A 25,819-nucleotide genomic window follows, 5' to 3' on the forward strand; every position below is an offset into this window, starting at 1 on the left:
CTCTGCCTCCAGAGCTACACAGAGAAACCCTGTCTTAAAAGAAAACAAAAACAAAAACAGAAGAGGAGGAAGAGAAAGAAAGAAAGAAAGAAAGAAAGAAAGAAAGAAAGAAAGAAAGAAAGAAAGAAATACAGTCACCTTTATTCCATTGAAGATGATGACCCTTGCTCTCAGCAGATCTGCTGTAGTGCTATGTATAAATCTCCAGGAGGAAAACCACACACAGACACACACACACACACACACACACACACACACACACACACACCTTGAGATTGGGATTCAACCCTCATGGCTGCACATTACAGAGACCTAGACTCCTTTATAAAAACTTTATTGAAGGGAATGGGTAGGAAATGGAGGCGACGCCCCTGGAGCTGAATAAATAGAGAGCGAACAATACATACGTCTACCCCTGCGCTTGCGAGGCCCCTGTGGGCGCTGGGAACAGGCTCAGGAAGATGTCAGCTGGATGGCGAAAACCTCGCCATCTGCAGGTGACTCGGCAGTGCCCGGGGTCTCTGCTCCGCCTTCTGCACCTGGCGTCCCGCCCGCGCCATTGAGACACACCGCCTCGCCTGAGCTCTCGGCCTCCTGCACGTTGTATTCGCCCTTCTTGCAAGCGGTGGATTGCACGTAGAAGGCCAGGCCGGCCCCTGCGGCCAGCAGCGCCGCGCCCCCTGCCGCACCGCCCACAGCGACCCACAGCCATGGACCTGTGGGCGCAGACCCTCGCCAGCTTGGGCAAACCTCCTCTCTCCCTTGAGCCCTCCATGCACCTATCATTGCAGCCCGATGGAAGAGGCTCCCAAAAGGCCTCTCCCTCCTCGGGGAAAACCCAAAATACCAATATACACCCCTCTTAGGCCATGCGATTATAAGCCCTGGACGACGCCCCTCATACCCTTTAATGACCCAGATCTTCCCATCTTCCTAAGGAGACAGCTTGGAGGGCCCAGCTCAGCTCTGACAGACCCCAGTCCCAGGATAGTCATGAACTGGGGCCACCATCAAAAATCTCTGACCCCAGTTCCCCACAATAACATGGTGAAGACTGAACGGGATCAAGTGTTTCTTAACTCCTAGCACCCACTCTACACACACACACACACACACACACACACACACCACAGTCTGTCCTAAGAGATCCGTTCTCCCTTTTGTGTTTGAAACAGGTCTTATATGGCATAGGCAGGCCTTGCAGCCCCTGTATAGCTGAGGATGACCTTGAATTCAGGATCAACTACCTCCACCTCCCAGGTGCTGGGACAAAAGGCCTGCGGTGTTGCCCTGGCTTCTTCCCATTCTACACTTCCTTACCCTAATCTGTCCCAAACAACCCCACCCATCAGGAGCTCTTGGCCTCTACATTGGTCCCCTTGGGTCTTCCATACAGAGGAGGGTGGGGGTCAGTCACCCCAAGGCCTAGGTCACTCCTTGGTGCATGTCCCTTGCCCCACCTCTACCCCAGGAGCCTGCCACTCACCGGCCACGCGCACCGTGATGCGCCGTGAGTGGCGCCCATGCGCATTGGTCGCTGCACACTCGTACTCGCCGCCATGGCTGCCCATGGCGCCCGCCACGCTCAGCGTGCTGTTGTTGCCGGAGAGGCCGAGGTTGAGAGCCCCCGGGGGCGCGCGCCAGCTGATCTGGGCTGGAGGCCAGGCCTCTGCACGGCAGGTCAGCGTGAAGTTACCGCCTGGTCGCACGCTTGGGGGCGACGCTGCCAGCTCAGCCACCACAGGCCGGTCTGCCGGGAGAGGAAGACCGCAGCTTAGCTCTGCGTCTTAAGCAAACACCCTAGGAGGCCTGAGACCACCCCTCTTGGGATGGGAGGGCAAAACTGCTGCCTCCCAGGACACCAACCACCCGGCATGGAAACAAAAGTGCTTTTTTCTTACTGGGGGGGCGGGGGGTATTCGGAGAAATTTCCCATGAGTAGGGTGGGGCAGAGAGACAGGGAGCCAGAGGGGGCCTATGTCATCTTGGGGGGGGGGCGCTGTAGCCCCTTTGTATATTAAGCTGTCCTGGACAGAGAGCGGGCTATCTGGGAACCGAGATCTGCCTGTCTCTGCCTCCCAAGTGTTAAAATGAAAGAGTATTGGGAATAGAGTATACAGCTTTGTGGGTGCTAACTGAGCCCCTCTACCCACTGGACTGCCACCCCGGCTGGCCCTCAAGGCACTTCTCAGCGCTGCCCTCACTCACATTCCACACCCACAGTGACTGTCCGCGAATCCGTGCCATGCGCGTTGGTGGCCACACAGCGGTAGGTCCCCGCATCCTCTCGGGACACCTGGAGCCTCTCCAGCCTGGAGGCACCCTCCCTGGAGCAACGCACCCGTGGAGAGGGGCGGCCCCTGGCACTGCAGGCCAGCGCGGTAGCCTCAGCTCCTTCCAGCCAGGTCTGGTGACTTGGGCAACTGGATTCATCCATCTGTGGCGGCGCTGCAGATCAGCCACCATAAGGAGGGACGTCAGGGAGGGCGAGGATCCAGGGACACCCGGTCCTTTCCGCCCACCTGGGCCCCTGCTCACACTCCGCGCTTACGACGACTGTTTTGACCGCGGAGCCATGCCGGTTGGTGGCGTTGCAGAGGTAAACGCCCGGTGACAGGTTACCGGGGGTCATAGAGTTTCTAGGACCAGAGTCTGAGGACACCAGGGGCAACACTATCCCTTCGCTTGCGCCCTCCGAGCCTACGCACTCCACACGTGGTTCTGGCTTCCCATCAACTTCACAGGAAAACAGCTTTCCAGACCCCTCTACCCACGTCCAGTTGCTGGGGCAGCCCAACTCCTCAAAACTGGGACCATCTAGGAAGCAGGGAAAAAAGGGTTCACACTGAGGACAGAGGATGCATGCGGACTTGGCTGTAGTCACCCCTACTCACATTCCACCGTGACAGCCACGTTTTTGGCCGCCGATCCTCTGGCGTTGATGGCTTCGCATCGGTAAGTGCCAGCGTGCTCCCGAGCCACGTGTAGTGGCCCTTCCATGACTTCCTCCTTTCCAGAGCGCACACAGCTCACACTCGGCGGTGGGACCCCGTGTGCCACACAGCTGAGCGATGCCTCCGTTCCCTCCAGCCAAGTAATACGTTCTGGGCAGCCTACACTGTCCAGCGCTGGGGCATCTGGAATGGATTTTGGTTTTGGTTGTTTATTTGTGTGGTGTTTGTTTTGCAACAGGATTTCCCTGTGTAGACCAGGCTGGCCTGGAACTTGCTTTGTAGACCAGGCTGGCCTCAAACTCACAGAGATCTGCCTGCCTTTGCCTACCGAGTGCTGGGATTAAAGGCATGTGCCACCACTGCTCTAGGCCTTCCGGAGATAGCTTTTCGCTCCGGCATGAACCATTTTATTTCTTTATTTACTCTATGTGATATGGGGGGGGGGCATGAAAAGGTGGGCGTTCTCTCCCTCCCCCTTCATGTGGGTTCTGGAGATAACTTCAGGTAATCAGTCCCTTTCCTGAGGTCTCAGGATGCTGTTGACTGATTCCCACAAAGCACCCATCACACCTTCCCAGGTGCTCTCTCTTTCTTTTAGTTTTTTCGAGACAGGGTTTCTCTGTGTAGCCCTGGCTGTCCTGGAACTCACTCTGTACACCAGGCTGGCCTCGAACTCAGAAATCCGCCTGCCTCTGCCTCCCAAGTGCTGGGATTAAAAGCATGCACCACCACCGCCCGGCTCCAGGTACACTCTCTTGACTGCTTGCTTTGCCAGACTGTGCCCGGTCACCAGGACCCACCAAGTTTATGAACACCTTTCACCTGCCCTCAGCCCCTGCTGGGCCGGGCCTCTTTCCACTCTGGACAGGCCAGTCTCCCCTCACTCTGCGAATCAAAGGAGACGAGCCTGCACTCCTCTCCTCACTCACATTCCACGGTCAGGGTCACGTCCTTGACCGCCTGGCCTTGCCCATTGACTGCCGTACATCGATAAGTGCCTGCGAGGGCACGCGTCACTGGCCCCAGCAGACCCAGCGCTAGCACCGCCCCGCCGTCGGGCCTTGCACAGTGCACCGAGGGCTCGGGGTTCCCACGGGCCTCACAGTGGAGGGTCTGCTCTGGACCCTCTGGCCACGTCCAGCTCCTGGGACAATCCATGTCATCCAGCCGAGGTGCGTCTGCGGGCAGGAGGCAGAGGAGATACGACAAGGTTAAAGACGGGACTGGTAATAGGGTCCTTGGAGGTCACAGAGACAGGCTCAACATCCACTCACACAGGACACGAAGCTCGGAGCTCTGGTTCTTTCTTAGAGTTTCCCCGTCCACGTCGAGGGCAGCGTCGCAGAAGAAGCCCCGCTTGTCGTCGTCCTTTGTAACATTTAACTGGAGCTCAGCGGGCTGCCCCGGGACCGCAGCTGGAACCCCCTCCAAGGTGACAAGGGCTCGAGCCCCTGCCCAGCAGCTTACGGTCACCATCTTTCCCTCGGGGGCTTCTGGCTCACTCAAAGTCAGAAGAGGAGCCGGGAAGCCTGGGGGCGGAGAATTGGGTGGGGTTCACTCCCCACTCAGGTAACTCAGCCCCATCCATTTATTCATTTCCGGTTTCTATTTGCTCCTGCCCTGGAATTCTCAGGCCTTGCTGGTTCTGGCGTAGAGGTCCCGCCCACTTTATAGACTCCGCCTTTGTGAGACTCTGGCCCCAGCCCCAGCCATTGAAGACCCTCCTGGATTCCCCTTACTGTAGACAATCAGGTTTTCCTGGGTCTCCCTGCTTTCGCCGCCGAGGGTCACGACGCACATCAGCGGTTTGGTGCCTTCCTGTTCTGCGCTTGCTGTAGCCGTGGCAGAGGCCACAAGGCTGTCCCCATCGAGCGTCACATTAGGATGAAGCCTCTGATCGCCCAGAGAGAGGTAAACCCCGGCTTCTGGGGCAGGAAACAAACCGTCCAACGTGCAAGTCACCGGCCTTTCTGAGCCCACTTCTAAGAATCGGGGAGCTGTAAGGCTCGGGGAAAGCGGAGGCATGGCTAGGGTAGGCAAAGAACAGGGTTTGAATTTATGAACTAAGCATTCAGTGTTGACCAACCAATTTGCATGCATTGTTCGGTTTCATCCCCAAGATACAGGCGGGCGAGATGGCATCGCAAGTATAGGTGCTTGTCGCTAAGCCTGACGACTTGATTCGATCCCCAGGACCTACACGATGGAAGGAGAGAACTAAACTCCCACTTGTCCTTTAACTCCCACAGGCACCATGGATGTGCATAAATGCATACACACACACTCTCTCATTTTCTTTCAATAAATACATGCATAAAGAAAAACCCACAGAAGAAAGCACTTATGCGGTACCTGTGTTGAAGTAACACTAGCTGCTAAGTCCTTGGGGATTTAACTATTCGGCCCTGGCTATGTAGACCAGGCTGGACTTTAAATTCACAAGAGATCCGCTTTAGTTCTGCTTGGGCTGGGACTTAGGGCCTACACCACCACGCCTGGTTGCCCTGAACTTCTTAAAACCTGTCAGTTAGGGTTCGTACTCACCAAAGGTGCGGAGCTGTCTGGGGGCCGAGCTATTTGCAAACAGCCCCAAGCCGTGTGGCCGCAGGTCAAGCTCCGCGAGGCATGAGAAATTGACCCTGTGGTCCTCCCTGCGCGCCAGGACCGTGGCGGTGAGCATCGCACCCCGCGCTCGGGGTGGCTCGCCTACGAAACTGCGGCGAATCAGCTCCTGGGAGCCCCGCAGCAGGGTCAACGTGAGGCTCGCTCGGGGTCCTGCTCCCGGGACCCTGCAGCTCAAGGTGAAGTTCTCGCCCACGGGCTGCCACGGAGGAAGCGGCATCAGCTCTACCCGATCCGGTCGTTCTGCAAGGGACCAAAACCTCTGCTCCAGCAAGCTGTAGTGCTTTCAGGACTTGCCTAAGAAGGAGGATCAGAGGACGGGTGGGCGGAGCTTTAGGGGGAGGGCCAGAGACCCAAGGGGCGTGCCCGCCCAGAACTCACGGAAAGTTCGGATTAGCCCACGCGCTTGGAGTGTGCGGCGCGCGCAGCGGAAGAAGCAAACCGGCTGGGTCTCAGGCTCTCGGATGTCCACCAGCTGCCGAGCCAGCCAGCGCAGACCCCTCTGGGTCCCGTTTCGGCGTAGCGAGGTCTCCAGGCCACCGCGCTCCGGCCGCGGACAGTTAGTGCTGCAGTTGAGCCACAGCGAGCCCCCGCGCTCCACCAGCGCCACGCGGGGCTGAAGGTCCGCCCAGAAAGGTTCTAGCGCGACCGCTGCCCGGGAAAACGCGGGCTCAGCCTAGGGACCCCCATCTCTGAAATCTTAGCGGTCCCCATATTCCCAAACCAGGGGTGTCTGTAAGGACGGGGAAAGACCACCGCCAAGAAATAGCAAGGGGGTCCCGCATCCCTCTCAAGATTCGGGACTGACGCACTCTTAGAGGGGCATCTCCGGAAGCCTTGCTGTCTACAGCAGAGATGGGGAAGCCCGGTGCAGAGATGGGGTCTCAGATGCACATGTCAATAGTGAGGAGGAGGAGACTCCAGTTTGGGGGTGGGGGTGGGGAACCAAGTCACTCTTAAGACCCTGACAGGTCGTCAGGAAATGGGGGAGAGACACCGAGGCTGGGGGCGAAAGCAAAGTAAAAATGAGACTGAGTCAAAGGCTTAAAGGAAATTGTCCCCAAACTTGAGTAACTTGAACAGAAAGCCACAAGGCTGCATTCCGGGAGGGAACCGCGGGCAAAGCCCTAGAAAGCCGGTTGCCAGGGCTCCAGGTGGAGAGGGTATAGAGCCTCTGAGTTATGACAGTTGAGGAGATGGGGTCTTTGAGGATCATAAATAGGGATGATGCCAGTCTGTGAACCTTAGGGCACGACAGAGCAGGAGAGAACAGGAGAACCACAGTGTCTCCTGAGCCAGGTTGGGTGCAAAACCCTGAATCCAGAAAAGGTGCTGGGTTCAGATCTGAAAGATCGAGGTGTGTTGGGGTGGAGGAAGGACGGGGAGAAGCCCCGAGCTCCAGATGGTGGCAGAAGCGTGGGAAGCTAGAAGAGGGCGGAGCCTGGAGGGGACACCCGGGCCGCCCCCTCTGGTCCTCCAATTCCGCCCCCTGCCTTATCCACCTGGCTCCGCGAGCGGACTCTTCTTACCTGAGATGCCTAGGATCCCCAGGCCCAGGGCAGCCCAGAGGCCGAGGAGCGCTGGGCGCAGCCCTGGCGAAGGCCCCGGCATTGCCGACGCTGCCGGGGAGGGGAGAGCGCAGAAGGCGAGGGGAGCGCGAGTGATGGAGAGCCGGGCTGGGAGGACCGCGCCGCGCAGCGGGTGGAGTGTGGGGGTGGCAGAATTGCGCCCAGGGATTGGTTTAAACGTTGGTAACTTGGTTTCCAAGGAGGGGGCGGTGACAGAGGCGGTGATGGGGGGCGAGCTGACAGGAGGCGAGCGCGCACTGGGTTGTTCCGGGCCTTAGTGCAGGCGAGCTAGCCAGGCAAGAGCGGTACCCCATGGGGGAGAGGTCTACGTAAAGGTCGGCCTAATGGTCTAAAGCTTTCTGGGGGCGACCACGCTCTCCCGCGTCATCCCTGGCGAAGGAGGGGAGGGATGCTGAGAGGCCCTGCCCAAACACCCACCACCCTAGGTATAGAGTCTGAGATTACGCGCTGGGTCTCCAAGCCACGCCCATCCTCGGTCCCTCCCACCAGCGCTCCTTGGAGCAAGGATGGATGGAGAGGTTGCTTGTATTAGCTTGGGGAATCGTAGTATGCAGGAAAGGTGGTTCTAAGAGGAGAATGGATGCCTTCCTAAACTGATGTTTCGCTTTGACCTCCAGCCGGCTGAGTATGGGAGCCACGCCCCTAAGACCTCCTCCGCGCACGCGGCGAAGGAAGAGGGGAACAAGTGCCAGGGAGACTCGGACACGTGTGCGTGTGCGCAGCGTTTGCAGGCATCTAAATTAGAGTCGACTCCGGCACCCAATCTTTATTTACCCAGAGTGCAGCGGGAATGTGTCTACAATGCTGTTGTGTGCCTATTCTCTCAGCAGAGCATCTGCGCTCTCCTCGCTAGGAGCACCGCCGCCTCTGTTGGGTAACCAGTGCCAGATTCTGCAATCCAAGCTGGACCAAAAGATCAGATGGGGACACTTTTGACTTCGCATTTGACCTCAAGCTTTGACACCCCTCCCTACATGCATACCTGATTCGGGGACAACAACCACGATGTCAGGACGCAAGTCTGTTACAGCTCACGTGGCCTGAACAGTTATCTCTAACTTGTTGCTATGCTAGATTTCCTATCTGGGTATCTGCTTCCTCTACTACTTGGAGAAGGCCCCGCCCACTCGAGTGTTTCCCTCCCCACCCCGCCCCCCCTTTAAAGGTAACCCTGGGGAACCAGGTCTAGCTCCACCCTTTGGCCTCCGCTAGTAACGCAACGCACAGGATCCGTAGTGGAAAAGGAGGTAGGAGAAGGAAAACTTAGCTTCCAATCAGAGCTCCGGCCTGTATCAGCGGAGCCAATCAGGAAAAGCCATACCAAGAGTCAAGCCCTAGCCCTCTCTGGAAGGAAGGTCAGTTTAGTCTTTCTGCCCGCACAGATAATGCTAACAAAACTCTACGCAGAGGAACACGGGACCCCATGCCGGCCTTGAAGGAGAGACTTCAGGTGCCTTAAGACACACGAAGTGTAGTTTCCTCCGCTACCGGGATTTTAAAATCAAGGCCGGCTGGGGCAGTGGTGGCGCATGCCTTTAATCCCAGCACTTGGGAGGCAGAGGCAGGTGGATTTCTGAGTTCGAGACCAGCCTGGTCTACAGAGTGAGTTCCAGGACAGCCGGACTACACAGAGAAACCCTGTCTCGAAGGAAAAACAGACACACAAACAAACAAGGCCAGGCAAACGTACTACCCCTAATCTACAAATCTTCACTCCCTACGTAAGGGATTTGGAAAAAGTAGGAAACCACTTCCTCCAAGAACCGTAAGTCAGAAGACTGAGGAGGAAGACTTTATTGTCCCAACAAGAGTCTCTGAATTAATTACTCTGGGCTGCTTTTCCCCTCCCTCTTGTCAGGCATCGAAACCGATCTATAACTGAGTCTGCACAGCCAGGTACTTGCGCACGTAGACAGCCCCCACAGCCAGGAGGATCCCGACCAGGGTTGCGATGGAGGTAGAGGCCAAGGCTATGGAGGCTGGGCTTAAAGCTGTGGGCAGGAGTGAAAATCAGGAACGATTTCTGAGGAGCGCCAGGCACGGAGCCCATGCCTGTTCTGCGGGCCCCCTTGGAGTGGCGACAACCCCCGTCCCGCACCAATCCCCCAGGGTTGCAGGATGCCTCACCGAGGACTGTCAACATAACAGGTGCCGAGCTGCTGCGCACCACTAGCCCGCCGAGATTGAGGCGCGCGTGGCAGGTGAGTGGTAGCCAGAGGTCGTTGAGTCCGGCCCGCATCACGTCGTAGGTCAAAGTGACATTAGCCAAATCTGAGCCGGTGAAGCGCTCCAGACTTTCACGATAAACCACTCGGCCACCTTTCCTCAGGCTCACCACCAAGAACCCCACTGGGAACACGTGTGTCACATAGCATCGCAGAGTGTACTTGCGGCCCACTAGGACCGGAGGCTCCAAGATCACGCTTCTGGGCCGTTCTAAGGCAAGAAGGATAAGGCCCACAGGCATCCCTTAAAGCAATCGCCAACTACCCGCTTCCTCCACCCCTCTCCCCTCACCCCAGCCCGGCCTGAGCCCCGGTCCCCCTCACTGTAAGCAGTGATCCTGGCGATGGCCTCTCGGGTTTCTCCTGCGCAGGTGACGACGCAGCGCACCTTGGAATCCCAGGCTCTCACATCCAGTAGCTGGTAAGATACCCAGCCGGATCCATTGACTATCTTTCCCTGCCGCAGTTGAGTGCGCAGGCTGGAATGCACCGGCAGGGGGCAATTGTGGCTGCAGTTAAGCCACACTGAGCCCCCGGGAGGCACGGCCTCCAGCTCCGGACTAAGGCGCACCGAGAAAGGTGCTGAGGTCACGGAAGGCGCGGGAGAGGTTTGCATCCACTCCTGCTGGGGGCTCCCACCCTCCGGATAAGCAGCTACCAGCAAAAGCGACGGGAGCAGAAGGGCACACTCCATGGCACGAAGCCGGCGCTGAAGTGCGGGCCGAACGCCAGGGAACTTAGGCTGGCCAGGGAAGATAAGAAGGCACCCTGGCCACGCCCCAGAATGGGCCCCCCAGCAGCCTGAAGATACCTGCCGCCCCTCCCATCAGACCCTACAATCAACCAAAAGCCATTGCACAGTTCTGAACCTGTTCTTTAGTTTTTAATTTATGCCCCAAGAGGTCATTAAAAAATAAACTAATAAAATAACCCGTTAGTGGTGGCTCATGCTTTCTAATCTCAGCACTCCCGGGCAGGCACATCTTTGTGAGTTCAAGGCCATCCTGATCTATACAGGGAAACCCTGTCTTGAAAAACAAACACATGTAAAGTAGATTTTTACTAGGCATAGCAGTGGCTTTATCGTTTAATCCCAGCATTCAGGAGACAGGCTGGTCCATTCCACTTAGCAGGTTTCAGGACAGCCGGGTTACAGACTGTCTAAAAAAAAAAACAAAAATGGGGGGGTGGGGGGAACCAACCTGATCCACAGACTCAGAGTTAAGGTCAGGTTAACAGGCAACCCTCTAAGGAAGTGTAGGGGCCAGTAATACTTAGGGCTTTGGCTAACTGATGTGATGACTGTAGTCAAACTCACAAGACGCTCAGATCAACATAAAACTTTATTGATTCAAAGGAAAGGCTTCTGTGCTGGGAGGCAAGCCTACCCTCCCACGACAGCTTGCAGGACCCTTCTAAGGAGTTGGAACATTCTCTTCCAGGATTTCTCTGTGAGGTGGAGCCGGGTGGGGGCCTCCAGGGACTGGCCATGATTTCATGAACACGAGACTTCACTGTCTGGCAGTTAAGGCTGAGCAGCCATATTCAGGCATTCTACTGGCTGGTTTTGTGTGTCAACTTGACATGAGCGGGAGTTATCAGAGAAAGGAGTCTCCCTTGAGGAAGTGCCTCCATGAGATTCAGCTATGAGGCATTTTCTCACTTAGTGATCAAGGGGGGAGGACCCCTTGTGGGTGGTACCACCTTTGGGCTGGTGCTCTTCGGTTCTATAAGAGAGCAGGCTGAGCAAGCCAGGGGAAGCAAGCCAGTAAGGAACATCCCTCCATGGCCTCTGCATCAGCTCCTGCTTCCTGACCTGCTTGAGTTCCATTTCCAACTTCCTTTAGTGATGAACAGCAATGCAGAAGTGTAAGCTGAATAAACCCTTTCCTCCCCAACTTGCTTCTTGGTCTTGATGTTTGTGCAGGAATAGAAACCCTGACTAAGACAGGCATGGTGACCGAGACTGGGGACAAAGGTAGGAATGTTTGTGGTTGGGGAGGGGGGCGCCCAAGCTGGTGCTGAGATACTCCAGAGTGCGGAGGAGACTGGGATCCCGGAGGAGACTGGGATCCCAGAGGTCTACGAGCGAGAACTGCTGCTAGTCCACACAATGTGTGACTTGTGATCCTTTAGGAAAAGCATCCTGAGCAGTGGAGAAAGCCCAGGCCGCGTGCTTTCCCCAGACTCCTGTGTGTGCAGCCTCTGCGACAGGGTTCAGGCAATAACTTATACATTCACCACCCCACTACTCCGTCTATACAGGGCGCTCAATAAATAGCCGGTAAAACTCTAGAAATTAATAAATACATCAAGAAGAGTTAGGGGCATTGTCTCAATTTTCCGGTGTCAGAGGAAGTAAGGTCTTCTTGCTTGTGTCTACTGGACATCACATCTTCCTTAGGCAGGGCCCCTCAGCAGGGGCAAGAGAGAGTGAAGTCAGCTTTTCTCCACTGAAGGCACACTGGGCGTGGGTGTGTCCAGGTCACACGTGTTCACAGTCTTGCTCCAGCCACCAAGTCCTCTTAGCTCTGAGGTCACAAATGTGCACACACACACCCCCACCCCTGGCCACCAATGCGTCCTGTGACAGCCAGAGGAGGTGGGTGAGGGTGAAGGCTGGCTACCAAAAGCAGCAGCAGCTGTAGCCCTACAGGGGCCCAGGCAGGTGTTGGAGGTCAGCCGCTCAGGGAGGCGGGGCTTGGGCCTTGAGTTTCATGGCCTCCTCCTGAGCCTTCTGTAACTTGTATTTCCTGATCTTCCTCTGGTAGTTATAAATGTAAAAGGCCAGGCCCACGGAGACGACAGTGACCACTACCAGCACCACGATGATTATGACCCAGTAATCCGGACCGCGGTGGTCTGTGCGGGAGGGAAGGGAACAGTGAGATTTGAGGCCCTGGCACCTAACCCACCCCTCAGCCAGCCTTATATCCTGGGATACTCACACAGCACTATCAGGTACACGTCCCTGGTGACATTCCCATGGGAGCTAACGGCGTGGCACTTGTAGGTGCCGTTCATCTCCCGTTTGACGGACTTCACCTCCCCGATGGGCAGCGGGGCGCCATCTTTCTCCCGGAGGCAGGTTAGCTGAGGAGTAGGGTTCCCACAGGCCTGGCATTGCAGAGTCTGCTGAGAGCCCTCTTGCCAGGTCCAGTTCCCCAAGCAGTCCCTCTCGTCCAGCCGAGGACCATCTGGAGACATAGTGTAAGAGACACAGATCAGGGAAAGCTCAGAGGGCACGTGGGGCGTTAGAGGACGGCTGTCACTACCCCGTAGCTACTCACACAGCACGTGAAGTTTCACGGTCTGGTTTTTAGACAGCAACTTCCCAGCCACCTCCAGGACCGCAGAGCAAAAGAAGCGTCGTCCGTTGTCCTCCGGGCTGGCATTCAGGGTGAATTGGACCTGCGCGGTGGGTGGCCCGGGTGGAGCACCGCTCAGACGCACCACCTGCGCCTCACCGTGGGCTTCACAATTCACAGTGACTTGGCTCCCTTCGGAGACCTCCAGCTGGCTCAGGGTCAGGACGGGAGCTGAAAAGTCTGGGGTGTAGGACAAACTGTGAGCCCCGCCCAGTGCGAGCCCCGCCTAGTGCAAGCCCCGTCCTTGGCCACTCAGCCTCAAGTACAGGGTGGACCTCTAGAGTCAGCCCCTATCTCCAGCATTGGCCAACCATGAACTGGCCCTAGCTGAAACTAGGCCTTTTGAAAGCCCTAGCCCGGGGCTGGAGAGATGGCTCAGCGGGTAAGAGCACCGACTGCTCTACCAAAGGTCATGAGTTCAAATCCCAGCACCCATACGGTGGCTCACAACCATCTGTAAAGAAATCTGACACCCTCTTCTGGTGTTTGAAGATAGCTACAGTATACTTACATATAATAAATAAATCAATAAATAAATATCTTCAAATAGTATAAAAAAAAAAAAAAAAAAGATAGCCCTTGAAAGTACCACTACAGGTGCTAGTCGTGCTTCTGGTGCCAGTCCTGACTTCTGAACGGACTACCAAGTTAGGCTACGCCCCTGAAGGGCCCATCTATGGTGTCAGTCCCACCCCTTTAGTAACCCTCAGCTGGGGTCAGTCAGGTCTCAACATCACTATCTCTGGACCAAACCCCGCCCGCCCCTTCTTACTGTAGATTGTCAGGGTCCTCTGCATCTCCAGGATCTGGTCCGCCAGCTTCAAAACACAGCGCAGTGGCAGGCTTCTGTCGAACTTCTCAGTCACCTCGAGGAAGGCAGTAGTTGACACAAAGTCTCTGCCAGTTGTGCTCTCCTGGGTCAGCCTCCGGCCTCCCAGCTCCAGGTATATCTGAGCTTCAGAGGCAGGAAACAGACCTTCCAGGGAGCAAAGCAACTTCTGCTGGGTGCCCACCTCCAGGAGGTCAGGGGTGTCGAGCTTCAGGTTGGTACCCGGGAGATCTTGGGAGAGAAGATGGGCGTGCATGAGCAATGCAGTTCCGGGGTCCGGTTTGTCAACAGAGACTGCCCAGCCACCCCCAGGGCCGCGGAGAAAAAGAAGGGTCGTTTGTGATCCTCGGGACTGGCACTCAGTGTGAGTTGCACCTGTGGGGTCCACCCCCCCTTTTCTTTCTTTTTATTCATTTATTTGCTGTGTATATCTGTATGTGACTCCCCTGCGGAGGTCAAAGGACAACTTTCAGGAGTCAGTTTCTCCTTTGGAAGTTGGGAAGTGAACTCAGGGCATCAAGCTTGGACGCAAGTCCCTTCCTTTGCCCACCGAGCTATCTCGCCATCCCCCAAACCCCCACTCTCTGGATCACTATCTTCCCCTATTGCCGGGGTCAGCCTCCTCCCAAGAACCCTCTCGCCCTCTGGGCAGAAATAGGGCCTCACCAAAAGTCCGGAGCGGCCCAACGTCTTCGGAAACATTGGAGAATAACTCCAGCCCTTGCGGCCTGAGGTCCAGTTCTGTGCGGCATGAGAAATTGGCTCTGTGGTGGCCTCTGCTAGCCAGCATGGTGAATGTGATCTCCTCGGGGTATTGGGGGTCCCCGCCCACTGGCTGGCGGCTCAGCGTCTCCTCCCCACGGAGCAGCACTGCGGAGAGCTGGGTCCGCGGTGCCCCACCGGCCACTCGGCAGCGCAGGGTGAGGTTCTTGCCCACCTGCTGCCAGGCGGGCAGAGGGGCCAGCTCCACGTGCTCCGGGAACGCTGCAGGGAAACAGGGGGTTGGGAACTGTAAGCTGGACTGCTGCGGACAGACCCGCACCTGCCTGAAGACTTCAGTCTCCCCCAAACACCACCTACGAAGCCAGGAATGCAGAGAACTTCTGGGGAAGCAAGGGAGAGGGTCAGGAGTGTTTGCACAAGGATCGGCAACCATTTCCAGCAGCGATAGCCGAGAGGTGGAAATACACTCCCAAATCTATCATCAGGAAACTGCAAATAAGTAGAAATATGTGTATCTGGGTGTGCTAAAGGCTGGGGGTGTGGGTGGGGTGGCCCAGTTTTAGAGGACTTGCCTACCAGACAGGAAACCCTGGATCTCATCCCCAGTCCCACAAATAAGATTAAATTAAAATGGGCCAGTGAGACAGCTCAGTGGATAAACATGCGTGCCACATAATGTAAGTACCCAGATTCAATCCCTAGATCCCAGGCTGGGCCACAGTGGCACAGACCTTTAATCCCAGCCCTTGGGAGGCAGAGGCAGGTGGATCTCTGTGAGTTCCAGGACAGCCACAGCTACACAGAGAAACCCCGTCTGGGAAAACAGACAATCCCTGGATCCCATGTAAAGTTGGACAAAGAGAATAGCTCCACATAGCTGTCCTCTGACCTCGATATGTTCACCTGGCATACAGATGTGCGCTCATACATCATACACACACAAATCAACAAATCAACAACAAATCAACAAAACAACAAATCAGCCAGCCAGGCGGGCCAGAGTGGTGCACACCTTTAGTCCCAGTGTTCGGGAGGCAGATCTCTCAGTTCAAGGCCAGCCTAGTCTACAGAGTGAGTTCCAGGGCAGTCGGGACTACTTGGTGAGACCCCGTTTCTCTCCAAGTGAAAAGAAATAAGATAAAACAATAAAAGCTGAGAGCGGTGGTACATCCCAGCCAAAGCAGGAGAACGGCGAGGCTGAGGCTAGCCCAGACTAAGTGAAGCGAGGTATGAGAAAATTAGCCACACTTGTGTCAAGACGCTCTATAAGACGAATTGATTAAATCTTCACGTTGACAAAGAGTTGGGGTGTGCAGATCCAGGCCCAGTTCTGTGTTTTTGTAAGATGGTAGTTACTGGAGACCCTGTCCCCAAATTAAAACGAGTTAAGGCTGTACCTCCATGCTAAAACCCCTACAGAGAATCTCCCGGGGAAGGGCCGAGGGGCGTGGTTCGGCCAGGGCACTCATAGAGCTTTGCCTCTCTTCCCCCTCAGCCTTACTTTTCTTTCTTCCTTTCCTATCCCCCCCTTTGTCTTCTGAGGTAGGATCTCACATACTCTAGGTAGCTGGGCCTCAAACCTGTGTCTACCCTGCCTCAGCCTACCCAGGAGTTGGGATCACAGGCCTAAAGCACCTCGTCCAGCACAGAGTCTTCTATTAGGTAAAGATGTTGTAAATTAGGTAATACATGTCTTTAACCCCAGCACCCAGGAGGCATAGGCAGGCATAGCTCTGTGAGTTCAAGGCCAGCCTGGTCTCCTGAGCAAGCTATGCAGAGATTCAGTAGTAAAAAAAAAAGTCAGATATTACAATTCTACAAATACAGTGTATAGTGGTACCCCACCCCACCTCCCATTTAATCTCAGCACGTGGGAGGCAGAGGCAGGGGGATTCTGTGAGTTGGAGGCTAGTATGGTCTACAGAGTTCTAGCTCAGCTAGGGACACACAGTGAGCAGCCTGTTCTGAAAACAAACAAACCGGGCTGGAAAGATGGCTCAACAGTTAGCCATCTGACTGCTCTTCCGAAGGTCCTGAGTTCAAATCCCAGCAACCACATAGTAGCTCACAACCATCCGTAATGAGATCTGACGACCTCTTCTGGGGTGTCTAAAGACAGCTACTGTGTACTCACACATAATAAACAAATCTTAAAACAAAACAAAAGAGTAAAATTGTCCACAGCTCCCCATGAAGGAGGCTAGCCTGCACTATGTCAGACACAATCTCACGGAGGGGTGGACTGAGAAATGATTCAGAAGGTAAAAGTGATTGGCAGCCAAGCATGATGCCCTGAGTTCAATCTGGGGGTCCACGAGGTGGAAGAGAAAATAGATTCCTAAAAGTTGACCTCAAAGGGCTGGGCTGATGGCTCAGTGGTCAAGAGCACTAACAGGTTGTGCAGTGGACCTATCACCTACACGGTGGCATCTGGCGCCCTCTTCTGGCCACTTCAAGGCACTACTTGCAGGCAAAACATCCATGCACATAAAATAAAAGCAATTTTGTAACTATTGACCTCTGAGCCCGGCAATGGTGGCACACACCTTTAGTCCCAGCACGTGGGAAGCATAGGTAGTTGGGTCTCTTTGAGTTCCAGGCCAACCTGGTCTACAAAGCAAGTTCCTGGGCAATCATTCCAGAGCCTGCTTCACTGTATGAAAAAAAAAACACTGGCACACGGACAGAGTACTTGGTCTGTTTTCTTGACACCGAACTTCAGTCTCTCACCAAATCCCAGTTTCTCCATTCTTCAAATATTTGTCTGCCCCTCCCATCTTGGATGCTTCAATTACAAGCAGCAAACTCGGGCAGGCTTCTGCTGGATCCCACTGCTGCCAGCTTCCAGTAACCCAGCTTCCTGCCAAACAGATCCCAGGACCACTCCCTCCCCACCCCCCATCCCCCACCCCCCACAGCTCCCGGGCTCCCCGAGGAGCAAGCTCTGAGTGACAGCAGTCACGCTGACACCCCGTGCTGATGCCAGACAAGGTAGTAGTGTCCTGCTCCAGCCTGGCTCCAGGCTGTTCCCTCTGCCTGGTTACCCCCACTAACCCCTGCTTGGGTTTGGGGGTTCTTGTTTGTTATCCCTACCCCCACCCCACCCATCCCAGGCTGACCTGGAATTCATTATGTAGACCGGACTATTCTTGAACTCCACCTTCCTTCCCAGTACTGCACCACCACACCAGGCTATCAGACTGACATTCACTGTGTTCATAGCACAGAAATTAAGTCACAGTGGAACAGCCCAACTGACAGACAGAAATGCAGCAAAGCCAGAATCCCAGCCCCAGCCTTGGATTTCTAAGATCAGGTACCCTGGGAAAGCTCTTCAGAGGGACTTTCCAAGGCCACAAGGAATGCTTGGGGACTTCCCTCCCTGCAGGGCAGCACTGGCACACACAACCTCCAAGCCACAAGCAAAGCTGAGATTTCCCAAAGGCGTCTGTCCAGCTACCACTAAGATTGGTGGCCTTTGGGCTTCCCTGTATCACAGTGTAACATGGTCAACAAGTAAACCAAGATGTCAAAGGCCCAGTGGTCACCCAGTTCCTCAGCCGCTAACACCAGTGCTGAAGCCAGCTGAGCATCATCTCCCCCTGGAATTCCCCAGTGAGGGGCTGGGGATATGGTTCAGGGGAAGAACCTCTTCCTAGGATACCCAGAGAAGCCGGGTGGAGGGTGGGCAGTTAGTGCTGGCCTAACACGTGAGGCCCTGGGTTCGATGTATAAACACAGCCTCCCTCATTCTACCCCTTCTGGTCACAAATACAGAAACAGTCATCGCACTCCTTCTCAGCATGTCTCTTCTTTTAAGGTATAACATTCCTGCAGGTAGGAAGGACTGGCTACATTCTTTTATACAGCTGCATACTATTCCATGGTATGCCCAAACCACATTTTATCTTGACATCTCTGAGGTTCTCTGTCTTTGAGTGCTTTGTCAATGTTTGGCCTTCAAATACAGCTGCGGTGTGACTTAGGGGGTGGAGCTCAGTAGCAGAGTGCATACCTGGCCAAGTACAAAGTCCTGAGGGCCCCATCCTCAGCCCTAGATCCTGACCAGTTCCCTGTGGGAGGGATCTATGCATCAGTCATAGATCATTTCCAAGACTGGACACACACACACACACACACACATCATGTAAAGAACTGATCCCCAGGCATGGACACACACCTACAATCTGGACGCTTGGGAGGTGGGTGCATGAAGATCGAGATGTCAAAGCCAACCTAAGTGGCTCAGCAGTTAAGAGCACTGGCTGCCATTGCAACGGACCAGGATTCCATTCTTTGCACCACCCACATGGTGGCTCCCTCAAATTCCAGGTTTCAGTACCCTTTTCTGACCTCCACAAGTGGGCACATTCATACCTGTACACACACACACACACACACACACACACACACATTTAAAAATAAATAAATAAAACCAGGGCCAGCGGGCCGGGTGGCAGTGGCACACACCTTTAATCCCAGTATTTGGGAGCCCAAGGTAGGCAGGTGGGGGCCAGCCTGGTCTACAGGAAACGTCCCAGGATAGTTAGGGCTACACAAAGAAACCGTGTCTTGAAAACAACAACAACAACAACAAAAAACAAACCAAAACCCAATAAACAATAAACAGGACCAGCAAGATGGCTCAGAGAGAGAAGGTCCTAGCATGCGGCCTGCCGACCTGAGTGTCTATACTCCAGGACCCACGGAAGGAGAGAACTGATTCCTGCAAGTTGCAAGTTGTCCTCTGACCCTGGCACATGTACACACACACACACACAGACAGACACACAGGGTCTCACTGCGTAGCCCTGGCTGTCCTGGAACTCACTCTGTAGACCAGGCTGGCCTCGAACTCAGAAATCCGCCTGCCTCTGCCTCCCGAGTGCTGGGATTACTGGCGTGTGCCACCACTGCCCAGTTGACTGTGAACTTCTAAGACCCTGTTCTTTCCCCTCTTGAGTCCTGGGGTGACAGGTGTTTTTAAGGGTCAGATCTAGGTCAGAGGCTGGGTCTACGGCTCAGTGGCAGAGTCCTTGCCTTGAAATCACTATTCCTTGGTTCAATCCCCACCACCAGGTAAGCCAGGTGTGGGCTATCAGCCTAGAATCCCAGCACCAGGAAGTGCATCAGTTCAAAGCCAACCTCAGCTATGCAGTGTGAGTCCAAGGCTAGCCCAGCTACATGAGACCCTGTCTTTACATAAACAAAGAAAGAAACAAGCCAGTGCGCTGGAGAGATGGTTCAGCAGTTAAGAGCAATGGCTGCTCTTCCAAAGGATTCAAGTTAAATTACAGAACCCAGAGGGCAGCTCCAAACTGTCTATAACTCTAGTTTCAGGGGATCTGACACCCTCACACAGACACACATGTAGGTAAACTATCAGTGCACATAAAAAATAAAAAGATGATTTTTAAAACCCAAAGCATTAGACACAATTAATAATAGAATACAGTTAAACAAAACAGAACGGTCCAGGCATCCAATGGTGGCATTCTGGAAATGTTCTAAATTCTAAATTCCTACTGCACACTCTGATCTCTAAGTGACTGTGGCACTGACCAAGGCTGTCATGTCCCCAGTGGGTCTCCCGGCCCCTGACCGCTGGCCCTGCCACTCACAATACACGGTGATGGTAGCGGAGGCGGAAGACTGTGTGGAACCACAGTTCTCAAAGCACAGCGGACTGCTGTCCTCCCGGACGTCACTCAGCTCAAACAGCGTCCAGTTGGGTCCACTTTCCAGTTCGTCTTTCAGCCACGGAGTCTCCAGGCCCAGGCTGAGGTCCTCTGTGCACGAGGAAGAGCAGTTCACCAGCACGGACCCGCCCCGAGGCAGGAGGGCTTCTCTGGGATGGATGGATACCTGAGCTTGACCAGGCTCTGGAACAAGAGGGGAGATGAGAGGAGGCGGGGTTATCCCTGCGACTTCAGCGGGTGCTGGCCTAGCAGCCCTGAGCCAGGCAGAAACCTACACCCCACATAGGAAGCAACTGTGCCTGAGCACACAAGGCCACGAATTACAAGTGTTGGGGGGCTGGGCTCGGCGGGCAGAACAACTGCTTGGCATGTCTGAAGAGGAGCTCCAAGCTCTCAGCACCCAGACACTGGGTGTGGCGGCGCACTCGCGTGATTCCAGCACTGGGAGGAGGGGTGGGGGTGGGATCAGGAGTTGAGCGTGATCTTTGGTTACAAAGGAAGTCAAAGAGCAGCCTTGACTACAGGAACCCAGTTTGTCAGGTATGCTAGGTAAGCCCACTGCCCAGCCAGCCCGGCACCAGCCCGGCACCAGCCCGGCACCAGCCCGGCACCAGCCCCACCTCAGATGGCGGGTGGGTTGTTGTTATTTTGTTTTTCCTTTTCTTTTTTCCTTTTTTTTTTTTTTTAAATCATTATGTAGCCCTGGCTGCCCTGGAACTCACTCTGTAGACTAGGCTAGCTCACAGAGATTTGCCTACCTCTCTCTACCCCCCAAGCGCTGGGACTAGAGGCCTGTGCCCACTACGCCAGGCTCGATAGTGGTCGTTAATAAAAGTTTTGACTTAACCAGAACAGAACAGGACATAATGCATAGTTCCTTGGTGACAGGTTTGAGCAGAGATCTGGAGGATGAGAAGGCACTGGCGGAATAGAACAAAAAGAAGCCAATTCCAGACAGAAGGAACAGAGTGCAAAGGCCAGGGGTCAGCATGGCAGGAGCTGGATGGTCAGCAAGAAGAGGAAGAGGGTGGCATGGGAAGACCCTCTGGGTAGTGGTGGTCACGTTAAAAAACATGCCAGGTGCGGTGGCACACACCGTTAATTCCAGCACTCAGAAGGCAGGAGAATTGTGAGTTTGAGGCTAGCCTGATCTACACAGTGAGTTTAAGCTACACAGTAAGACACTGCTTTGTTTCTTTGGTGGTTGAGGTTATCCCTCAGTCCAGGGGTGGGGGAGGGGAGCTCAGAAGCAGAGCACTTCAGAGTCGAGCAGCCCACCCCCAGCTGGGGGTGAAGGCACAAACGGTAAGGCAGGCCCTTGGGAGGCTGGGGCAGGAAGATCTGGAGTTAGCCTGGGGTACAGCCTGGAGACCAGCCTGGCCTACATGGTTTCTATGTGAGAACATTTAATAGGAGGCAACTAGAGGCTGACCAGGTAAAGGGCTTGCCGGGCGAGCCTGCCCACCCACCCTCAGCCCGCAGCGCCCCTGCAGCAGGCGGGGGTGGGGGTGGGGAGCCGTCCTGCAAGCTGCCTTCCGAGTCCACAGTCATGCCTGGCTCAGGCACATTCATGTACAATAAGTAGATAAAATGTAACCAATTAATTAAATTAAAACAACCATGGGGGGGGGTGAACCATTCGGGAGGCAGAGGTCTCAGTTCCAGGCCAACCTGGTCTACAGAGCAAGTTGTAGGACAGCAAGGGCTACACAGAGAAATCCCGTCTTGAAAAAAGCAAGACCAACCAAACCAAACCAAACCAAACCAAACCACAAACAAAACTGAGTTCAGCTCCCCCACCCCCCAAGGATCCCAGTGCTCTGATTGGTGGTCGGGTGGAGGAGAGACTCTCCTCGTTACCTCTGGAATTATTCGGGCTCCCTGGAGAACCCTGAGGCTAAGAAGTCATGCAGCTAGGAGTAATGGATTCTGGGAATCCAGGTAGGAGCCTCCCGTTAGCTGCTGGACAAGTTCTGACTCTTCCTCTCCCGGGAGGGCGGGCGGGCTGCAGGCGCCCCGGGCTGCAAGGAGGTGGGGAGTCCTGAGCTCTCCCTCTGGTTCCAGGGTACGCCAGCCCCGGAATTCCCCCGCGCAGAAGCTGCCTGGACTTCCCCAGGGGTGAGGATGAGGAACGGGTGTCTGTGGGGGAGGGAACCCGACCTCGAGATCCACTTTAGGACGGGCCAGCCCCTCAAACCATCTGTTCCCCTCCTCGGCCATATTCTGAGTGTCTCCTGACAGACAAGGGCTGTGACCACAGTTCCCACTGCACAGACCAGGGGGCCAGGTTCTAAACGTATGCGTTTGTGGGAGAGTAGTGTGTCTTCAGCCTGTAACCCGAAGAGCCGCGAGGCCTTGAGGACTGAGTTCAAGGCCAGCCTGGGCTAACGTGTCAAGGCATCGTCCTCAAAACAGGAAAGAAAGAAGGGGAGGGGAAGAGGGGACGGAGAGAGAGAGAGGGGAGAAAGAACAGGCGGTAAGGAGTAGGGAGAGAGAGAGAGAGAGAGAGACTGAGACTTGGGTTCTGTAGCCCACCCATGGAGTGATGCTACGTGGGATTCGAACTCCGGGCTGTTCGTTTTCAACCCTGGGTTTCCAATCCCACTTCCCGTTAACTGCTGAATTCCTGTGATGTTCCGCTGGCCGGGGAGCAGGGACTTCCACCGCGCTCTGGGTCCACCTGGTGTTTGGAGACCTGTCCCCCAGAGCGACCCCACCCCGGACTCACCAGGGATCACAGTGGCGACCAGGGCCAGGAGCAGGGCCAGCGCAGCCTTGGCACAGGTGGAAGCCATTTCAGGGCCGGGGCAAAGTGCAGGCGGCGGCAGCGGCGGAGCGGGCACCAGCACTGGGTGCAGGCTGAGGCGGGCGCCGCTCTTATAGTCTCTGGCCACGGGGGGCCGAGGGGCGGTGCTGTCGGGGCCACTTTCCCGGAAACCTCGCGCCTTCCCCTCCGGAACGAGGGCTGCGGTATTTCCGGATGGAGACTGCGCTGGCCGCGAGGGGTGGCCCTGCATCGCTGGCCCCTGCGATCTAGGAATTTCCAAACTTAAGTAATGACAAGTGGGGGGCGGGGAATGGGGGGGGGGAGGTGGTGTCGGAGACCAGAAGTGAGGTGAGTCCGGAGAGAAGGTCCCGGGCCTCCGGGAGTCACACCTCCAGGCTGTGTGGTTGACTAGTGCCCTGTCCCCTGCGACACCAGGTCAGCCGTGCCCTCGAAGGGGTAAACTGAGGCTCGGCATTTCGTAGGGATCCGAAATCAAGTCTTGATTCCCCGACTACTGCAAGCCTCCTTAACCCACCAGCCAAGCCCGCGCCAGGGGTGAGGGTTCCCTGGAGTCGCTGGAGCCGCCATCCCTTCCGAGGCGCCCCTCTCCCCAGGGCCGTGCTCCACCCACTTGACCCTAGAGATTGTCGGAGCCGCGGTGCACGCAGGCCCGGGCAGGTCCGTTCTGAGATAGTCCCGTCGGAGGGGCATCGCGCAGACCTCACGTCCCTCCTCCCACTCCTCCACTCGCGAGTGCTCCCGCCCTCGCGGCCTCGCTTCCCCTTTTCTGCTTCGACTTGCTGGGGCGTCTTGACAGCTCCCCGTAAAGGAAGGAAGAAGTCTGATCCTGTGGCTGTGGCTTGGAGCCCTGCACCGCCCTTCCCAGGCTGAAAGAGAAACTGAGAACTCTGGGAAGGCACGTCTCAGAAGAGAGAGCCCCGCCACCCCACCCCACCCCACCCCACCCCAGCGCGCCCTCTGGGTCTCCTCTCCTCGTTCCTCTCCCCACTTCCTCCATCTTCTCTCTCCGCCTCCCGCCCCGTTTCTCTCTCCTTTCCCCTCTCGTCTCTCCCTGCCTCTGTCTCTTCTTGAGGTCAGTCGTCAAGTAGCTCAGGGTGGCCTCAAACGCCCTGCAGCTGAGGATGCTCTTGAGCTCCCCCGCGGCCTCGCTTCCCCTTTTCTGCTTCGACTTGCTGGGGCGTCTTGACAGCTCCCCGTAAAGGAAGGAAGAAGTCTGATCCTACCTCATGCTCTACCTCTCTTGCTTTCCGCAGGGAAACTGAGGCAGACCCTGAACAAACGAGCTTGGACAAAGACAGAGATCTCAAACCCTAGTCTTCCAAGACCCAGTGGCTTGCTTGCAGGCCTTTGGACGCCCGGGGCTTCCTGTTTAAGACGCCTATACAGTTGCTGTGGAGACCAGCCCTGGGCCAGGAGGTCGAGCTGCAGATGCGGAAGGGAGAGGTCGAGATGCGCGCGTGCTCTTCCTCAGAGCCCGCAGCTCCCAGGCCACTCCACGCCCACGCCTGAAGCCCGGGTATTCCTAAGGAATTTCCACGGGGCTGTTTTGATGAGGGGGGGGGGACGTCTGGGGAGAGGGCACTCAATCTCTAGCCCAGGACAACTATGGTGGAGTTTCAGAGTGACCGCAAGGGAATCTGGGAAAACCCTCGGAGTGGATTTTTCTCATGGTGTCACTGAGAGTCTTTTGGTTTCACCTGTTTGAGCCTCCATTGTCCTAAAGTCCCATGTGCAGCCCTTAGAGCGTGACTGTTTAAAGCGGCACCGTGGTTCCAAGGGAGAATCCTGCTGGGGTCTCCGTGGAGCAGAACATAACTCCACTTACAACAGAGAGGCTAGCGGCCTGTAAGTGTACTCAGAAGAGGGAGAAGGGCCAGATGACTGACTGGGTGGCCAGCTCCACCCGCATGAGAGGATTCTTCAGGAGCCATCAACCGGGTGCTGGAGAGACAGAGCAACTGCTCTAGCCGAGCAGAGAGCCCAGCCAGGCTCAGTTCCCTTCCCCTCATGCCAACTCCCAACCATCTGCAACTCCAGCTCTAGGGATCTGATGTCTTCTTCTGGACACACACTTACACACACACACACACACACACACACACACACACACAAGCAAGCTAAGTGTTAAGTGTTCACATATAAAATTAATCTACTACAGGAATTTAATAAAACAATCTTATCTTTCTGGGGCTGGAGCTCAGTTGGTGGTGTGCCTGTTTAACAAGCACAAAGCCCAGGAGGGGAAAGAGGACCAGGGATTCAAGGTTATCCTCTGCTACGTGTTGAAGGCCAGCCTGGGCTACACTTAGGGCCTCTCCAAAAAAAAAAAAAAAAAAGAGTATGGGGTATTATTTTGTGATTATTGGTAAAATTGAAAACTAAAGCCAGGGATAGAGAATTTGATGGTTAAAAAGAACTGGGGGCGTGGGTGGAGGGTAGGGGGTGCTGGAGAGATGGCTTAGCGATTAAGAGCACTGACTGTTCTTCTGAAGGTCCTGAGTTCAAATCCCAGCAACCATATGGTGGCTCACAACCATCCAAAATAAGATCTGACGCCTTCTTCTGGTGTGTCTGAAGACAGCTACAGTATACTTACATATAATAATAAATAAATCTGGAAAAAAAAAAACCTTAAAAGCACTGGGAAGGCAGAGGCAGGAGGTTCTCTGTGAGTTTCAGGCCAGCCACAGCTACATAGTGAGACCCTCTCTTAAACCAAACCAAACCAAACCAAACACCTTTAAAAAAAGAGCAAGAAGGTATCAGCACATGCCTTTTTATTTATTTATTTTGGTTTCTTTCGAGACAGGGTTTCTCTGTATAGCCCTGGCTGTCCTGGAACTCACTCTGTAGGCCAGGCTGGCCTTGAACTCAGAAATCCACCTGCCTCTACCTCCCAAGTGCTGGGATTAAAGGCGTGTGCCACCACTGCCCAGCTAGCACACTCCTTTAATCCTAGCACTCAGGAGGCAGACAGATCTCTGAGTTTAAAGCCAGCTTGGTCCACACAGCAAGTTCCCAA

The 25,819-nt window shown here is 55.2% G+C and overlaps 3 protein-coding genes and 1 long non-coding RNA gene across 6 annotated transcripts; 1 reads left to right on the forward strand and 3 right to left on the reverse strand.

The window, feature by feature from the left end:
* Positions 1 to 318: 318 nt before the first annotated feature.
* Icam5 (intercellular adhesion molecule 5) lies at positions 319 to 8,291 on the reverse strand. Of its 3 annotated transcripts, none has more exons than XM_052188956.1 (11): positions 7,106 to 8,291; positions 5,958 to 6,227; positions 5,499 to 5,819; positions 4,694 to 4,981; positions 4,229 to 4,483; positions 3,884 to 4,132; positions 2,895 to 3,137; positions 2,539 to 2,817; positions 2,209 to 2,448; positions 1,487 to 1,750; positions 319 to 594 (listed from the first exon to the last, which is right to left on the reverse strand). In XM_052188956.1, exons 1-11 carry the CDS (start codon positions 7,185 to 7,187, stop codon positions 410 to 412), a joined length of 2,676 nt encoding a protein of 891 aa, XP_052044916.1. In that variant the 5' UTR covers positions 7,188 to 8,291; the 3' UTR covers positions 319 to 409. The 3 variants fall into 3 exon arrangements, with proteins under 3 accessions (XP_052044916.1, XP_052044915.1, XP_052044917.1); XM_052188955.1 differs by having other exon boundaries at positions 319 to 716; XM_052188957.1 differs by lacking the exon at positions 319 to 594 and having other exon boundaries at positions 1,586 to 1,750; positions 2,552 to 2,817.
* Positions 8,292 to 8,941: 650 nt separating this feature from the next.
* Positions 8,942 to 10,116, reverse strand: Icam4 (intercellular adhesion molecule 4 (Landsteiner-Wiener blood group)). The gene is made up of 3 exons (XM_052188959.1): positions 9,715 to 10,116; positions 9,293 to 9,601; positions 8,942 to 9,156 (listed from the first exon to the last, which is right to left on the reverse strand). The coding sequence occupies exons 1-3, from the start codon at positions 10,082 to 10,084 to the stop codon at positions 9,038 to 9,040; spliced, it is 798 nt and encodes a 265-aa protein (XP_052044919.1). The 5' UTR covers positions 10,085 to 10,116; the 3' UTR covers positions 8,942 to 9,037.
* Positions 10,117 to 10,715: 599 nt separating this feature from the next.
* Positions 10,716 to 23,012, reverse strand: Icam1 (intercellular adhesion molecule 1). The gene is made up of 7 exons (XM_052188960.1): positions 22,738 to 23,012; positions 19,932 to 20,192; positions 14,254 to 14,571; positions 13,531 to 13,818; positions 12,681 to 12,938; positions 12,339 to 12,587; positions 10,716 to 12,252 (listed from the first exon to the last, which is right to left on the reverse strand). Exons 1-7 carry the CDS (start codon positions 22,802 to 22,804, stop codon positions 12,077 to 12,079), a joined length of 1,617 nt encoding a protein of 538 aa, XP_052044920.1. The 5' UTR covers positions 22,805 to 23,012; the 3' UTR covers positions 10,716 to 12,076.
* On the forward strand, positions 22,973 to 24,992 carry LOC127689364 (uncharacterized). The gene is made up of 2 exons (XR_007978893.1): positions 22,973 to 23,062; positions 24,051 to 24,992. It is a non-coding gene; the product is annotated as an uncharacterized LOC127689364 (long non-coding RNA).
* Positions 24,993 to 25,819: the final 827 nt, after the last annotated feature.

Source organism: Apodemus sylvaticus, chromosome 7, assembly GCF_947179515.1.
Source record: "Apodemus sylvaticus chromosome 7, mApoSyl1.1, whole genome shotgun sequence".
NCBI classification, from domain to species: Eukaryota; Metazoa; Chordata; class Mammalia; order Rodentia; family Muridae; genus Apodemus; species Apodemus sylvaticus.

Excerpts from the sequence above, each read along its gene's own strand:
- Icam1 (XM_052188960.1), bottom strand. The coding sequence starts at position 22,804 with ATGGCTTCCACCTGTGCCAAGGCTGCGCTGGCCCTGCTCCTGGCCCTG. Across the intron at positions 13,819-14,253 it reads TGGGCCGCTCCGGACTTTTG|ATCTCCCGGGTACCAACCTG; the intron begins GTGAGGCCCTAT and ends TTCTCTCCCAAG. Across the intron at positions 12,253-12,338 it reads CGTGTACCTGATAGTGCTGT|ACCACCGCGGTCCGGATTAC; the intron begins GTGAGTATCCCA and ends CCTCCCGCACAG.
- Icam5 (XM_052188955.1), bottom strand. The coding sequence starts at position 7,187 with ATGCCGGGGCCTTCGCCAGGGCTGCGCCCAGCGCTCCTCGGCCTCTGG. Across the intron at positions 4,982-5,498 it reads CAGACAGCTCCGCACCTTTG|CCATGCCTCCGCTTTCCCCG; the intron begins GTGAGTACGAAC and ends TGCCTACCCTAG. Across the intron at positions 1,751-2,208 it reads AGTCACTGTGGGTGTGGAAT|ACCGGCCTGTGGTGGCTGAG; the intron begins GTGAGTGAGGGC and ends CTCTCCCGGCAG.
- Icam4 (XM_052188959.1), bottom strand. The coding sequence starts at position 10,084 with ATGGAGTGTGCCCTTCTGCTCCCGTCGCTTTTGCTGGTAGCTGCTTAT. Across the intron at positions 9,602-9,714 it reads CGCCAGGATCACTGCTTACA|AACGGCCCAGAAGCGTGATC; the intron begins GTGAGGGGGACC and ends TTCTTGCCTTAG. Across the intron at positions 9,157-9,292 it reads TGTTATGTTGACAGTCCTCG|CTTTAAGCCCAGCCTCCATA; the intron begins GTGAGGCATCCT and ends TCCTGCCCACAG.